The 13,692-nt window shown below is 53.5% G+C and overlaps 1 protein-coding gene across 11 annotated transcripts in view; it reads right to left on the bottom strand.

Annotated features, from left to right (window-relative positions):
* Window positions 1–3,406: 3,406 nt before the first annotated feature.
* Window positions 3,407–13,692, bottom strand: part of SPECC1L (sperm antigen with calponin homology and coiled-coil domains 1 like) — a 124,358-nt gene continuing 114,072 nt past the window's right edge. For all 11 annotated transcript variants that reach the window (XM_081037329.1, XM_081037337.1, XM_081037335.1 and 8 more), the window contains 3 exons: window positions 8,716–8,832; window positions 7,735–7,794; window positions 3,407–6,067 (listed from right to left, as the gene is read on the bottom strand). In XM_081037329.1, the coding sequence (XP_080893455.1) occupies window positions 5,978–6,067; window positions 7,735–7,794; window positions 8,716–8,832 (267 nt within the window). In that variant the 3' untranslated portion in view covers window positions 3,407–5,977. The remainder of the gene's footprint in view (window positions 6,068–7,734; window positions 7,795–8,715; window positions 8,833–13,692) is intronic.

Raw genomic sequence — 13,692 nt, 5'->3', positions numbered from 1 at the left:
TGCTCACGGTTGGCCCACATCATCTCCTCCAGGATCTCCTAGGGGACACTCTGCTGCCACACATCTGCCAGGAGGCCTGTGCCCTGGCACCAGGAGCCTTAAGTGAGGGACTGAAGGAGCCACCTTCCTTCAAAACCACTTCCTGGTTTTGGCCTTGCTGTGCTTTCACCAGCCCTGTGCCCTCCTGAGCCTTGAGAGGTTGGAGACCCCTGTGCAAAGGCCTGCAACTGGTCCCCAGGGAGCTCTGAGGATGGGGGCACAGGTCTGCTGGCACCTTGGTGGGCACAGGGATGCCCTTGGCAGGCCCCATCGTCTACCTCTGGGCCTTGGTTTCCCTGCCCAGCCCCAGGCCAGGCTTTGAAGGCTGTGGACACCCGCCCTTCCTTCCGTCCAGGCCCAGGCTCCTCAGGCCAGGCAGTGGGGCCAGCTGGGCTCTCCTGCTCCAGAATTCCGTTCTCAGACTCCCCACCCCCTTCCCACCCCACTGGCTCTTTGTTCCTGTCCAGGATGCACCTGGGTGGCCTCTGGCCTGATTGTTTGCTGTGGGCCCAGCTGGGCCACATCAGGGAGAAAGAAGTGCCAGACCCAGGACAAAGCACCAGTGGGGCCACAACCTTGGGAACCAATCAGGCCACCCTAAGGTACTCACCTACTTCTCCTCCAAAGGGGAGGGGCACTGTACACTTCCTGGGGCTCTGGAATTGAGGAAGTGGGGGAACCTCACAGGGCTCCAGTTTATGCTCAAACTAAGGCAGCCCTGAGAAGACAAAATCATGCCTGAGGAAGCTCCCCAGCCACTCAGCCTCAGGAGCAACCCCATCCTCTATCCCAGCCCCCCTGGAAGATGTCCCCCTGGAAGATGTCAGCCCATGTCTGCTTCTGCGGACCAAAGAGCAACCCCACTAGCAAACCTGTGCTTCTGAACTGATCTGGGTGCATCTGTGTAGATGTGGAAACTGAGGCCCAGATGGGTGTGGGGCCTCGTCCTGGCCTATACGGTGGGCAGGGACAGCCCTGTGCATGTCAGGGCTTGACATTTACTATCCTAAGAATGGCCCTAAGCCGACAGCCCAGAACAGCAAAGCGTCCACCTTTCCCCAGTCTCCCTGCACTACCTCCACCCAAGCCCCACTCTATCCCACTTTACAGAGAGCAGGTGCCTGGTAGCAAGGCCCAGCGGGGGGGGGGGGTCCCTCTTGGAGTCACCATGTTGCAGCGGTGGGAACAGCCCCAACCTGACACAAGTGTTGGTGGCGGACCTGGAGGAGGGTGGATGTGATGGCCCGGGGTGTCCAGACCCCTGCTTGGAGCAACCTGCTTCCTACCCGATGGATGCTGGTGATATGCCCATCCCATGCTCTTCCCCAGCCCTTCCGGTTCTGCCATCTAAGACTGCAGACCCCTCCACAGAACTCAGGCTCACACTCGATACTGGAGACATCCTCCAGGAGCTCCTGGAGTCTTTGCTGCTCAGGGCCTGGCACAGGTCGGGTGGCACGGATAACAGGCTGTGCCCATCACTCTCCACCCGACCCATTCTTACGGGGACTCCAGCTCCGGGCATGCTCCCCCAGGTGCTCAGCGGGCAGGGCTCTGCCCAGGAAGCGTGGAGGCCTGTCCTTCCGAAACCCACCCTGCCTCCTGCACAGCTGCGCCCCAGCCAAGTCCTGACCTGCTGGGATCGGAGCTTGGGCCAGAGCTTTTCCAGCAACCTGGGGCCGACTGGAATCCACCCTTCACCCACCTGACTCAGAGCATGGAGCTTCAAGCACCAGACCCCTGTCTGTCCCTGTTCTCCACTGTAGGGACGAGGTCAAACAACCCAGGCCAACCCAAGGCTATGGAAGTGCGGCCTTGAGAGGATGGTGGCAGAGCTGGCCTCTGTGTGCACCAAGACACGCCCAGGACCACAGCCATGAGTGGCTATGGATGAAGGGATGTGGGATCCTTTCTGGATGTCTCCCCTCCCTGAGGAACCCGTTTTCCTGCTTCCATTCATCAAAGCTGCAGCCCCCAAAGGTCCTAGAATCTTCCCTAAGTCAAAATGGAAACAATTCCCTTCCCACAGGTGCTGCCCTGGGACAGGAAGAGCAAGTGCCAGTTGACGGAAGCAGAGCCCTTGGGCTGGCAGCTCTGGGAGCCAGGTGTCCCGGCGCCCGAGGCCCAGCTGGGCAGAGGAATTCCTCTCAGGGGCCCCTCAGGTTCTGAGCTTAGGAAGTCACACTACAAAAGGACCCCCTCATGGTCTGCTCCTGAGACAGCTGGCGCAACAGGCAGGAGGAAGGCACCCCACACAATTGAGGAGCAGCTAAGACACCCAGGGCTGCTCCCAAGGGAGGTCACCCCCTCTGCTGCTTCGACCAATGTCCACTGCACACAGGGACATGCCCATCTCAGCGGCCTCTCGTTGACCACAGCAGAACGACCTCCATATACTACAGCAAATGACATGAGTTCAATGTCTGAGTGACAACCCCAGGCCCCAGGCTGGGGAGTCGGGAGGAGCAGGAGTCTCACAAAGTCCTCACTCAGTCCTTCTCAAGCCCCGTCCTGCAACCCAAGGATTGGAGCACTGTGCTCCTGAAGCCAGGCCCCAATGGATGCCCACAGCTGTCAGCACCGTTGTGGGGGCTGGAGAGCACTTCACAGGGCACGCCTCGCCTCAGATGGTGGGCTCCAGGCGTTCCGAGAGCTTGTCCTTTCCTGGATGGACCCCAGACCTCGGGGAGGGGGTTGCAGGCCCGGGAAGGGTACCCCAGATCACCCCATGCAAAGTCTGAGGTGGCCCCATGGATTCCTCTGCATGTGACATGTGCAACGTGACAAGATGCAGAGGTGTTCTGGGCTGTGCTCGTGGATTCATAACCATTCCACACAGGTGCACAGGAGAAAAGGCTTGACTGCTTGGCTGGTTGGTCGCCTCTGAGTGGTATAATTATCGGGTTGTTTTTTTGTTGTTTTTTTTGGTTTCTCTATAATTTTATATACTCTGAAAATTATTTCCAAGAAGATAAATTTCTTTAAAAAACAAAAAACCTCAAGGCACTACCCTCTCCCCAGAAGAGCACGTGTCTGGGCTACAACTGGGGGATGCCGGGCCTTCCACCCTCATAGGGCAGCTTGGCCAGTACTTCTCAGGTCACAGCGCCTGTCGCAGAACCTCTGGGCTCACCTGGGCCACCCCCTATCTCAGGCCCAGGCATCCGGTCAAGGGTGTAGCTGTGGCTTCCGCCCAGGGTGCAGCCTCTCCCGAGTCCCCGTCAGGTCCTTCCCCAGGAGTGAGGAGAGGAAGGCTGGTTTCAGGTGCCCTCCTTGCTGTAGCCAGTCCGGGGAGGTGACCAGGGTCCTGTGCACACGAGGTCAAAAGGGCAGCAGGGAGTCGCGAACTAGTAAAGTCCAAGCCTGGTATGTTTCAGCAATTTTAATACATTCAAGAATATTTAATAGAATAAAAAAGTACTGTCAGCAGAAGCCCGTGGGCGAGAGAAATAGAAATATAACTGGCCCTCTTGCGCTAAAGCTTGTGCCTGAAGGGAAACAAGGCAAAAGGACTTCCTAGAGGCTTCACATCAATTGCCACTGGACTAAAAGCACCTCGGAGTATCACTTTTAGGTATATGTGACCACCTACAATCATCCCATAAAGCCAAGTGTTATAAGGATCCTATTAGAAAAAGGCAAAACGTCACGCTTTTGAAATCTCACCTGTGGACCCATGTGAAGACATGGGCAGCCTGGCTAGGCACCCCTGCATGGCCTGTTGTCAGGGAGACAGAGGAGGGGCCCCAGACAGGCTGGGCCTTGGCCAAGCCCCGCAGCCACCCTTTGGCCTGTCACCAACACCAGGGCACGATGCGGGGTAATGCCAGTCATGGGACACAGCCACCAACAATGGCTGCCTTCCTCCAAGACACCAGCCTCCGCACAGCACGAGCTGCTAGGGCCAGCTCACTTGGCTAGAAAGGAACTAGTGTGAACTGTAGACCCAAGAGAGTCTTCTCCTTCATAGGACAAGACAGCCCCCCCAACATAATAAATAAGCAAAAACATGGCTGCAGATCAGACACACTGGGTCCAGACAGGTGCACAGGCCTCTGTGAGGGCAAACGGGAGCAAAATGGGAGCTCAAAGAACCAAGTGGAGAGACATTAAAGATAGTGACTCTCACTTTAACAGTCCGCCAGCTGACAGCATAGGGCACCTGTCAATAGAGCAACAGAAATAAGAACAGAACCCAGGCAGTGAGGACGGGGACAGGCGGCTACCAGGGTCTTCCTGTGTGCTTGGGGGCTGGGCTCTGCTCGCCAGCCTCTCCTTCCTTAGCTGCAATTGGGCATTTCACAAAAAGCCTCCAGTCTAGGCAGCAGGTGGAACTGCCAGGCTGGGACATCTGGGCAGGGTACATAGGCATTTATTGGCCACTTGGTGACCTTGGGCCAGCAGGCTGCTCACATATGCACAGCCCGTTCAGAATCATCACATTCTTTTCTAGGCTACAGACAAGTCAAACTCCTAGTCTAGAACATCACGCTTGAATGCAGAACCCTCAGCCCACATGAGGGCCAGCGGCCTTCGAGTCCCCTCCTTGTATCCCGTGGCTGGGGCAGCGATCCCGCCTCCACTAGTAGCAGCTGTTCCTCATGCTACTTTGCAGGTGACAAACGTAGTTGTATTCTGGAAGCAACAGGTCTTGACACTGTTCAAACCAAGAGCCCCTGTGGCAGGCGCACATGAGTCATGGGCTCCCTGTTCCCAAGAAGGGCCGAGTCCCAGTCTGAGAGTCACCTTGACAGAACACCTCGTAATAAGGCTTTGGTTCAAATTGTGCAGAGGGGTTGTGGTGTGGCTGTTGTTGCTTGGAACGTCGAGAGAGCAGCATGGAAGGGGACCAACCAACTCTGTCACTGGGCTGCGGTGGCCTCCGAGAGCCTCTATACAGTGGCTGCCCGTGCAAGGAGCGTTAAGGCACTTCCTTAAATTCTTGCCTAGGAGGATTACACCCAAGTGACTCGGAGTAACTTCAAATTCTCCTGTCTGGGCTCCCTCAAGTTGTTTAGCTTCTTCTCCAGCTACTTCCAACTTCATTCTTGGCTTTCACCATGCTAACGCTCAGATTTTGTGTTCTATCTCTATGCTTACTAAAACAATTTAACTTTGGTATTAACAAAACTGAAGCTATTTTCCAATCTTGCTCATGAGAAAAACAATTAAAAAAAACAAACAAACCTAAAATCTGAGCTGGATTTCCAAGCCCCTTCAAGGCTGGACAGGTTGGCAGAGCAGCAGGGCCGATGACAAAGGTCCTGACGACAGAGGCTCAGTTGCGTGAATTGTTCATTGGCAGAACAGGGAACCGAGTCTTCATCATCTGTTAACTCAAGCTGCAAACACCTATATTGTGTTGGCTATGACAGCCTTGTCACATGGAGAGGGTGGCTGTCCCACTGCTGTAGTGACACACTCCATGAAACCAAGCCCATGTAAAGGGTTGAGGCCCACTGGCCTGGTGCCGCGAAGCAGGAACCTGTCAGGCACCAAGTTCCCCACGTGTTTCACATGGTGACGGAACCTGCACTGGTGAGGAGTGAACAGTGCTGTGGGTAAAGCTTTCACTAACCACTGCGAGCTGCCCACATCATTTAACCCCCCTTCCCAAGTTTAGCTGTGTGTGCATGAGCCTTTTTTTAATACCCCACAACACTAACATAGTTCAGTGTTCTTGTCAGAAGGGAAAATCCAGCAGCAAATCAGCGTGTGCGATGTGTATTGCACCCATGCTGACCTCTGAGTGGACAGGTCATGTGGGAGGAGCCTGGTAGAGCGGGGCCACACAGGTCCCAGTTCTCGTGACTTGGAGGCCCTGGGCTGAAGGCTCACACGCTTAGGGGCAGCCTAGAGAGTTGCTGAAAGCTTTACGGGGCGCGTAGCTAATGGCGTTGGTGTCGCTTGGTAACTGTGGAGGATCCTCCAGATGTGCTCAGGTTTCGAAGTACTTGTAGATTGCCGTCACGTACAGCATAACGTTTTGCCAATCGGGCCGTTCAGTTCGCACCATTTCATTAATGTCCTGCCAGAGAAGAAAGAGGCCTGCTTAGAATTCTCCATCACCTCCTGGCCAGCAACATGGGGCTGGGTGGGGCGTCGAAAGACTTTCGTTCTAAGCCTGACCAAGACGTCCGCTCCATCTCTACTGAGGGCCCCGCGCCTCCTCCCTGGGTTTCAGCACCATCCCCGAGCTGCCCACCCTGCTCAAGTCCCACACCAGGGTCGCTCCCTGGCTCCCTAAGGCTCGGCTGGTTTCATCTTCTCCTGGGACCTCTTTCCCTGCCTGCCTCTCTTCTTAAACCCTCCCCGTGGTCACTTCTGAAAGCCCTTCTCACCCGTCACTCTTTTGGGAGAGCCTGTGTGTCGGAGCTCTCAGAATTCAACATTCTAACGCCTTTCATCATGGTGAGCATCTGAAATCAAAGGTACTATTCTCTTAACTGTACTCTGCAAAATACCAGTGATCTGTGAGGTGCTCACTGATGGAGGAGAACAAACGTAAGAGACCCCGGATGCTGCATATAACCGGAGGCCTCCCAGAGACCCGCTGTTAATGAAGATCTGTGACTTTCCGAGGAGCTGGCTGAAGAGCACTGCTCTGAGGTTCCCTGGGCGAGGGACACAGAATGTGCCCCCAGAGCCAGCAGGATGGAAAGGGCCACCCACTTGATACAGAAAAGATACCATTTGTTCAATAAGAATCTCGACTAAAAGTTTGTAGGGTAGGGAAACTGTCCACTTTTTATATATTGGAACTTTACATGTGACCTAAAATATCCAGATAATGGAAAATATTTCAATAACTCTAACTTTTCTTTTTCTATATACAACTGAATAGAAGCCACCCTAAAAAAATGTATTTCTATGAATTCAGAAGATACATTTATGGATTTCTACATGAACACTCTTGTAGTATAAATATGAGTGTAAATACTTCTTCAAAACTATTCAGTTGTTACAAGTCAGGGTGATGGGGACCCTTGAGGTGGGGAGGTGGTACTGGGGGGCCCAAAGGGAGATCCTGGGGTCCCTGACCTGGCCCCATGAGTACTTTACTCTGTGGAAATGACCGAGCTGTGCACTGATGATCCTATAAATATCTCAGTACATAGTTTATTTAATGGCAGTGCCCCCCGGTGTGAAAGGGCTAGCTTTGCATTTGAATGCAGTATTTTCTCCCACCAAGTTTGAACTGGTGACGAGGCAAAAGCCTGACAGAAGCATGTCTGTCATGAGCTGCTGCAGGCGCTGAGCAGAGGCTTAAACAACACCCTGAAACACGCGGGTTTCCTAAAACTCGTTTCTCGCACCATGAACAGCAGTTTCCCATAACCCTTGTGAAGTGCGGAAGCCACCTGTTGGAGACTAAGCCACCCTCCGAGACTCGCCTTACACTCTCTCTCTAGTCTGACAAGTTCAGACATACAGCTGTGGTCAAGACCACCCCACCCAACTTGGTGCACTTCCCTGGGGTGCTTCCGTGAGGCACAGAGCACCCATGGGGCAGGGGTAAAATCCTATCTGCACTCTCACCTAACAGGGCGCTTGCTCGACTGGCGCAGGGCCCACGCTGTCTCCTTACTATCAGGCCACCACACCACCTGAGGACCTCCCTTAATAAGAAGCCAGCGCTTCCTAACAAAAAAGTAGGGCTTGCCAATGACTCCTCAGGGGAGAGGTGGGGCTTACCAGTGTGGATTTGATGCCGACACTCTCAGCCGCCTGGAAGGCCAGGGTGAAGTTCCTTCGCTGTAAAAGAGAAGGTGTGACTGGAGTGGACAAGCAAGGCCAGGAGAAAGGCGACCCGGACTACTCAAGCTGCTGGGGAAAGACGATGCCCACCTCTGCTTGGTACTAAAGTAAGCCACACGAGCCCTCAGAACTCCCGCCCGACTCCAAGGGCCTGGCCCCGTGCCCACCGCCCCCATGCAGGGCTTTGCCCGCTCTGCTTGTAAGCAGCTGTGGAATGATCCCTAAACACTTGTTCCTTCTTCACTACAGAAAAGGGTCACTTCTGATATATTAGCCCTGAACCATCTGAACACAGACCCCAAAAGCTAATAAGAAACACCCGTTAAGTGAGTTTCTCCCCTGTGGGGACCTTGAAGCGTTGTTTGAGGGGTGGGAGGCGGTTGACATGGGGTTGCATAGGGGACCAAAGGAGGGCTTGGGCCTAGGTCCCCTCTGAATGCCCCGGGCAGGGGCTCTGTCCCCAAGCAGCTCCCTGAATGGGACGCCTCAGACCATGGCCTGGACTGCACAGTTGGCTCTTAGCCAGTCCTGGGCCTAGAGGTGGCAGAAGCTGGCCGGGTGTGGTTGACGCTGCTAGTCGGACCGCTCATGCCTTGGGCAGCTCTCCTTGGCCAATACTTGGTGAAGTCCTAGATCTTAAATGTTGTCACAGCTCTCACTGGGCATGTCATTACTTGGGGAATTCTGGACTGGGCAAACATCCTACACAAGGTGGGCCAGGGACTTGGTAGGCTGGCCCAGCACCAATAACTCACATCCAAAATAAGACCAAGCCGGAACAGGGCAATGTGAGCCAGCAATGTGGTGTGTGAAATGCAACAGCACGGCCCCGTCCATGGATGGCTCTGCCTCTACATCTCACGCCCACCTGCCCTCTGTGAGCGGCCAGGAGCCAGGCTGTTTCGCAGCCTGCCTTACCGTATCTTGGCTGTTCAGTTCCTGATATGGAATGTGTGCTGGAAGGTAGGTATGCAGGAGAGCACAGAAGGCCAGCCCATCGTTCCAGCTGCTGCTAAAGTTTGTAATGTCAATATTCTGAAGGAAAAGAAGAAAAACACATAAGCAACATACACTGTGGTCTTCTCAGGAGAATGCTGAGGAAGGTGCAGGAGACCTGAGATGCCAGGGCCTCCAAATCCTGGGCAGGGCAAGCCTTAGGACAGGAACAAGCACAGTGTATGGGGGCCACGGCCCAAGACCCGGCTGGTGTCAGGGACTGGCCCTTTCACCCATTCCTGTGCTCATCCCACCCACCATCTGCAGGTCGCCGCCACCACAGTGGCAAAAACTGAGCCACCCTACCCTCTCCTGGAAGAACCGCGGGCACAAGGAGCAAGTCCCACACTCGGCAGCCTCTTGGGACACTGGGGAGTAGTTAGGATTCAGCCTGACCTCCCTTAGTAGGAGCTCTAAGCAAAGATTTACAAAGATTATCTGTGTATTCTGAAGACACCAACAGCTGCCATCCTGCATTACGAGACGTTAGGAGCGGATTAATGCTGGGGCTACGTGTGCTTCTCCAAGAAACAGCTCGACTTTTAAGAGTCACTTTACTCCGTATTCAAATTATTTGCAACTACAAAAGTAACAATCATTCACAATATTTTGTTATATGATAATGCAATTCAGCTGGGAGGTAGACTTTATCCTTATTTGCAAGAATCATTTTGAAGATAAAACTCCACAATTAAATTTTGGAAATTCACACACTTTATGTAAATGCTACAAACTGAAAAAGCGAGCACTTCCCAAACACCTCGTTTTATGTTTCACTGTTGATTTCATCCTGTCTTCAACTGTATCAAGAGTTAGCTTCCTAGGTGACTGAGAAAGCCCACATTTTACTAGATGGCAAACCATCAGATCCTGGGTACCAGTTCTTATTCCTCCCAGGATCACAGCATACTAATGCCATTTGTATTTGTACAGTTTTACATAGTTTGCCATCCCTGACCCCCTTTACAGACAGTTAGGTCCTGACACCAAGTAGGGGGCCTGCGACTCATGGAGGAGGGGCAGGAGGGGAGGATGGGCGACGGGCCCTTCAATGGAGAGTTTTTCTAAGTTTTGTCATCAAAATGAATGGCCCCTGACTGCAGTCACCCAGAATGCTGCCCTTTGGGGTCTTCGACTCAAATGTAAGCCTTCTGAAGGGTAGCAGCTCTATGGGCAATTATTCCAGAGGTCATTTCCCCTCAGTAAGCTGATTATCTGCTGCTGCCAGCTCGCAGATCTGGCCCAGAGGCATTGTTCATAACTGCCGTGTGGAAAGCTGCCAGATTACAGCACGAAGGAATGCAAACCTCTCAAGAGCCACAGGGAAAGGTGGCAGTAAGCATGTAGTGAGGGTGCCGCCTAACAGTACACCTGCCAGCCGTCCAGTGACACCACCCAATGGGGCCCAGGCAGATCCCCCTGCCTCAGTGCTGCAGTGCTCACACTTCCTGGCCATAAAGACACAGGCCTGGTACATGCCCCACAGGCCCGGGCTGCCCTCTAAGGGGCCTCTGCCCTCGCTGACAGTGACACTCACTGCTTCCTATGAAGGTGCAACAACCGGCGTTTGACAGTTGCTACTGATAACTGCGGCAGCACACTTGCCTCTTTGATCTCTTCTGAATCTCAGGAAGCAGCCAGCCAGGGCGTCAGCTCCGTCTGGGAGGGGACCAAAGCCAGGGAAGGGAAGTGACCTGTCCAAGGTGCTGGGCTTGCAGCAAGGAGGACAAGGATGGGAACCCCTGTCCCAAGAATCCCAAAGGTGGTATGTTACTTGACTCTCAGAATCACCCAGAAGCATTTTTAAACAAGGAGGTCGGGGCTAAGAGAGGCCCCGGTCACATACTAGGCTGGGTGACTATTCAAACTCAGATCTAAGTCCCAAGCCCGTCCATGCTCTCCTAGTCCTCGTGACTACGGGCCCTAATGAAAGAGCCAAGGAGATTGGGCACCACTGCATGGACAGCAGGGCAAGAAGCTTCTGAATGGTGTGGCCCATCTCTGTATAAGGCCAATGGCAGCACACGCTGCCGAGGACTCCCAGCCCTTGCCCCCAGAGGTCACATTCACTTCTGGAAGAAAACAAATCTCCACTTCCTGCGGCCCGTTCTCCAGCTCCCTGAAAGGCAGGCGTCTCTGGCAGAGTCGCCTACGTGCCTGACCTCACTACGTCTCGCCGCAAAGGCTCCTGCACGAGAGGAAACCGCTGCGCCCCAGCTCCACAGCTGTGGGAACCCCGGACTTCCCCAGCTTCCTCATGACAAACCCAACCCCAAACCTGGAATCTCTAGTCGGAGCAGAAACTTCATTTACAAAATAAGCCAAAGTGATTTACACAATGAGGAAACCATGGCTGCTGGCTCCAGGGTGGGGGAGTTAACTTTTAAGGACCTGACAACCAAACTTCCAAATCCAAACAATGCAAGCTCACACCTAGGCAGGCTGGCTGGCCAGGGGGACCACGGGGAGCTGGACGGAAGCAGATGGGGCACCCCACTTGGCAGAGCACAGCGAGGCCAACAAGCATCAAACCCAAGTGAGACATCTGAGCGGCCCCCTCACCCCTCTGCCCCGAAACTAGTCCAGAGAGACCCTGGAGAATGAGCCAGGCCTTGAAATTGGGGTTCATGAAAGGAGTGAGGAAAAGCCTTCAATCTAAGAGAGCAGGCCTGCACCCTCTGCTCTTCATCTCACTATTTGTCTTTAATGTTTAGGGCTGAAAAACCAGACTACTATGAAATTACGCAGACTGAACATAGAAAACTGTACTAACAATAGTGCTGGTTCTCTAAGGCTGAAAAGCACGGTGACGATGGCAAAGTTCCCCTGGCTTCCTCTCTAGAGCTCTTAATTTCATAGCTATCACAGCCCATTAATATAATGACAGGATTAATAGGAATAAATACACGAAAGGTATAAAATTGTATTAAAGCACCAGAGAAATGGCTGTTCTCCCGGGAGCTGGCTCTGTCCCCACTCAGTGAAGAGCATGCATCCCAAAGCTGTGACCAGTGCCCAGCGAGACCCCTGCTCACACTCCTGTCCTCCAGGCACTGCCCTGAACACCTGGCCCTGCATCCTACTAGCTGTGACCAAACCAGGACCACAGGGGGCTCCGGACTTCCGGGGCAGCAAGGTGATGGGTGGAAGGTCCCAGGGACCTAACGGGCTTTCCTTGGTGATGGAAACCAGAGGGGCGGACGTGTTCACAGGCTGTCACTAGAACTGGCCTCTCACCATCTCCCGTCTTTCCTCCTCTGCTCTCTGCGTGGATTCCAGACGTGCCTGAGTAAGGCCTGGGGCTGCTCTTTCCCTCGCTGTTTTCTGAGCAGGGTGGCAACAGGCACAGGTAGTTCAATCTGCCTGTCGCTTCCTGGTCTCTGTAACTTGTGATCACCTTACCTGCCCCTGAGGGCCAGGTTAACAGTGCTGACCCTTACTTTTCTTGGCAATGAAGAAAAAAAAACTGAAGTTTTTATGTCTTGGATAAAACAACTAAACACCAGTGTAAAGCCTTAGGGTGGGGTCTGAGCCAGGTCTGACACTTACTGGGTGCCAGTGCCCGGTTCCCTGTGAGCAGCTTCTCCTATAAAGTGGACATATAAACCTCGGCCCACGTAAGATGAGGAATCTTTACCACACTTTGAAACTATGAGGTGGTTTTGTTTATTTGTAGTGGAGCAGATAGATATTTTGTAGCAGGTGGCATCAATCCCATCCAAGACACTAAGAGGCAACAGACTCCCCGAGAATGTCCCCAGGCTGCTCTTCCCTCACTGCAGCTCTTGCTCCTGGTCACAGTTATCATTCTGCTGACTCCTGTCATACGTAGGTAACTGGTAAACCTTCACCACCCAACGGCCTTCACATAAAAACATGGAGCAATCCACATGGTATTTGGTGTGTGGTATGCACCCTTCTCTGTGAGTAAGGTCTGCATGAAAAACCCAAATAAGCCACCTCAAAATCCCAACTCCCAAGGATTCCTCTGCTCCAAACACAGAGGAACACGGTGCATACTTCAAAACACACCGGTAGGAAACTCGCTCTATAATCACTTGTTTCAATGCCATTCGAATGTCACAAGGCACAGTATGCCTTTCTGGTATGAGTGGCAGGGCCTTGCAGTGTGGCTCCATCTTCCAGAGGCCCACAAAGAAAACAGTGTGACGTGCCTACAGCTGCGTTCCCCCACTGGTGGTGAAAGAGACTTTCCCCTAGAGAGAAGGAGCAGGCGCTGAAGCCCCCAGGGTAAGTAACACCGTCAATGTGCAGCTGAGCCTGCAGAGGAAGAACTGGGAATGTACTGCGCAGTGGAAGGTTCACTCGGCCATTTAATGAGTCCTCACCAGGAACCAGACCCCACATCAGGCCTCAGCTATCTTGGAGGGGCCGTCTTATAGGACAGAGCCTGAGCGCGGAGCCTGACGTGGACCTGGGCTCGGGGCAGACTTCAAGGTAAGTGTGGTCGAACTGTGGACAGGGGATGTTAGGAGCCACTGGGTGGTGACAGCAGAGGCCCCTAAGAGAGGTGGCAGGAAAGGTCTTGGGCTGTGGGTGGGGAACTTCGAAGGCGAGGGCTATAGAGATACGCTTCAGATCTAAAGCAAACAGGACTTGGTGACACACTAGGTATGAGGAGGGAGAAAGCGTGCAGCGCCAAACACAGCTGTGGCTTCTGCTAGCTGAAATGGACACCAGTGGGGACCAGGAGGGACGCAGAGCTCAGCGGGGTGGAGATGCACTTCTGACAAGTTACATTTGTGGTGTCGTTGACACATCCACAGGGAGGTGTCTAGGGGTACTGACAGAAAGGTCTAGAACTTGGCAGGGGCAGTGTACGGGGACATCAACTTTCAAGGACAATGGCTGAAGAAGAGTCTAGGTGTGATCTCCCAG

This window comes from Rhinolophus hipposideros (genome assembly GCF_964194185.1).
Source record: "Rhinolophus hipposideros genome assembly, chromosome: 24".
In the NCBI taxonomy this organism is placed as follows: Eukaryota; Metazoa; Chordata; class Mammalia; order Chiroptera; family Rhinolophidae; genus Rhinolophus; species Rhinolophus hipposideros.
The sequence above is the reverse complement of the archived record's forward strand: the minus strand, read 5'-3'. Positions and strand labels throughout refer to the sequence as shown.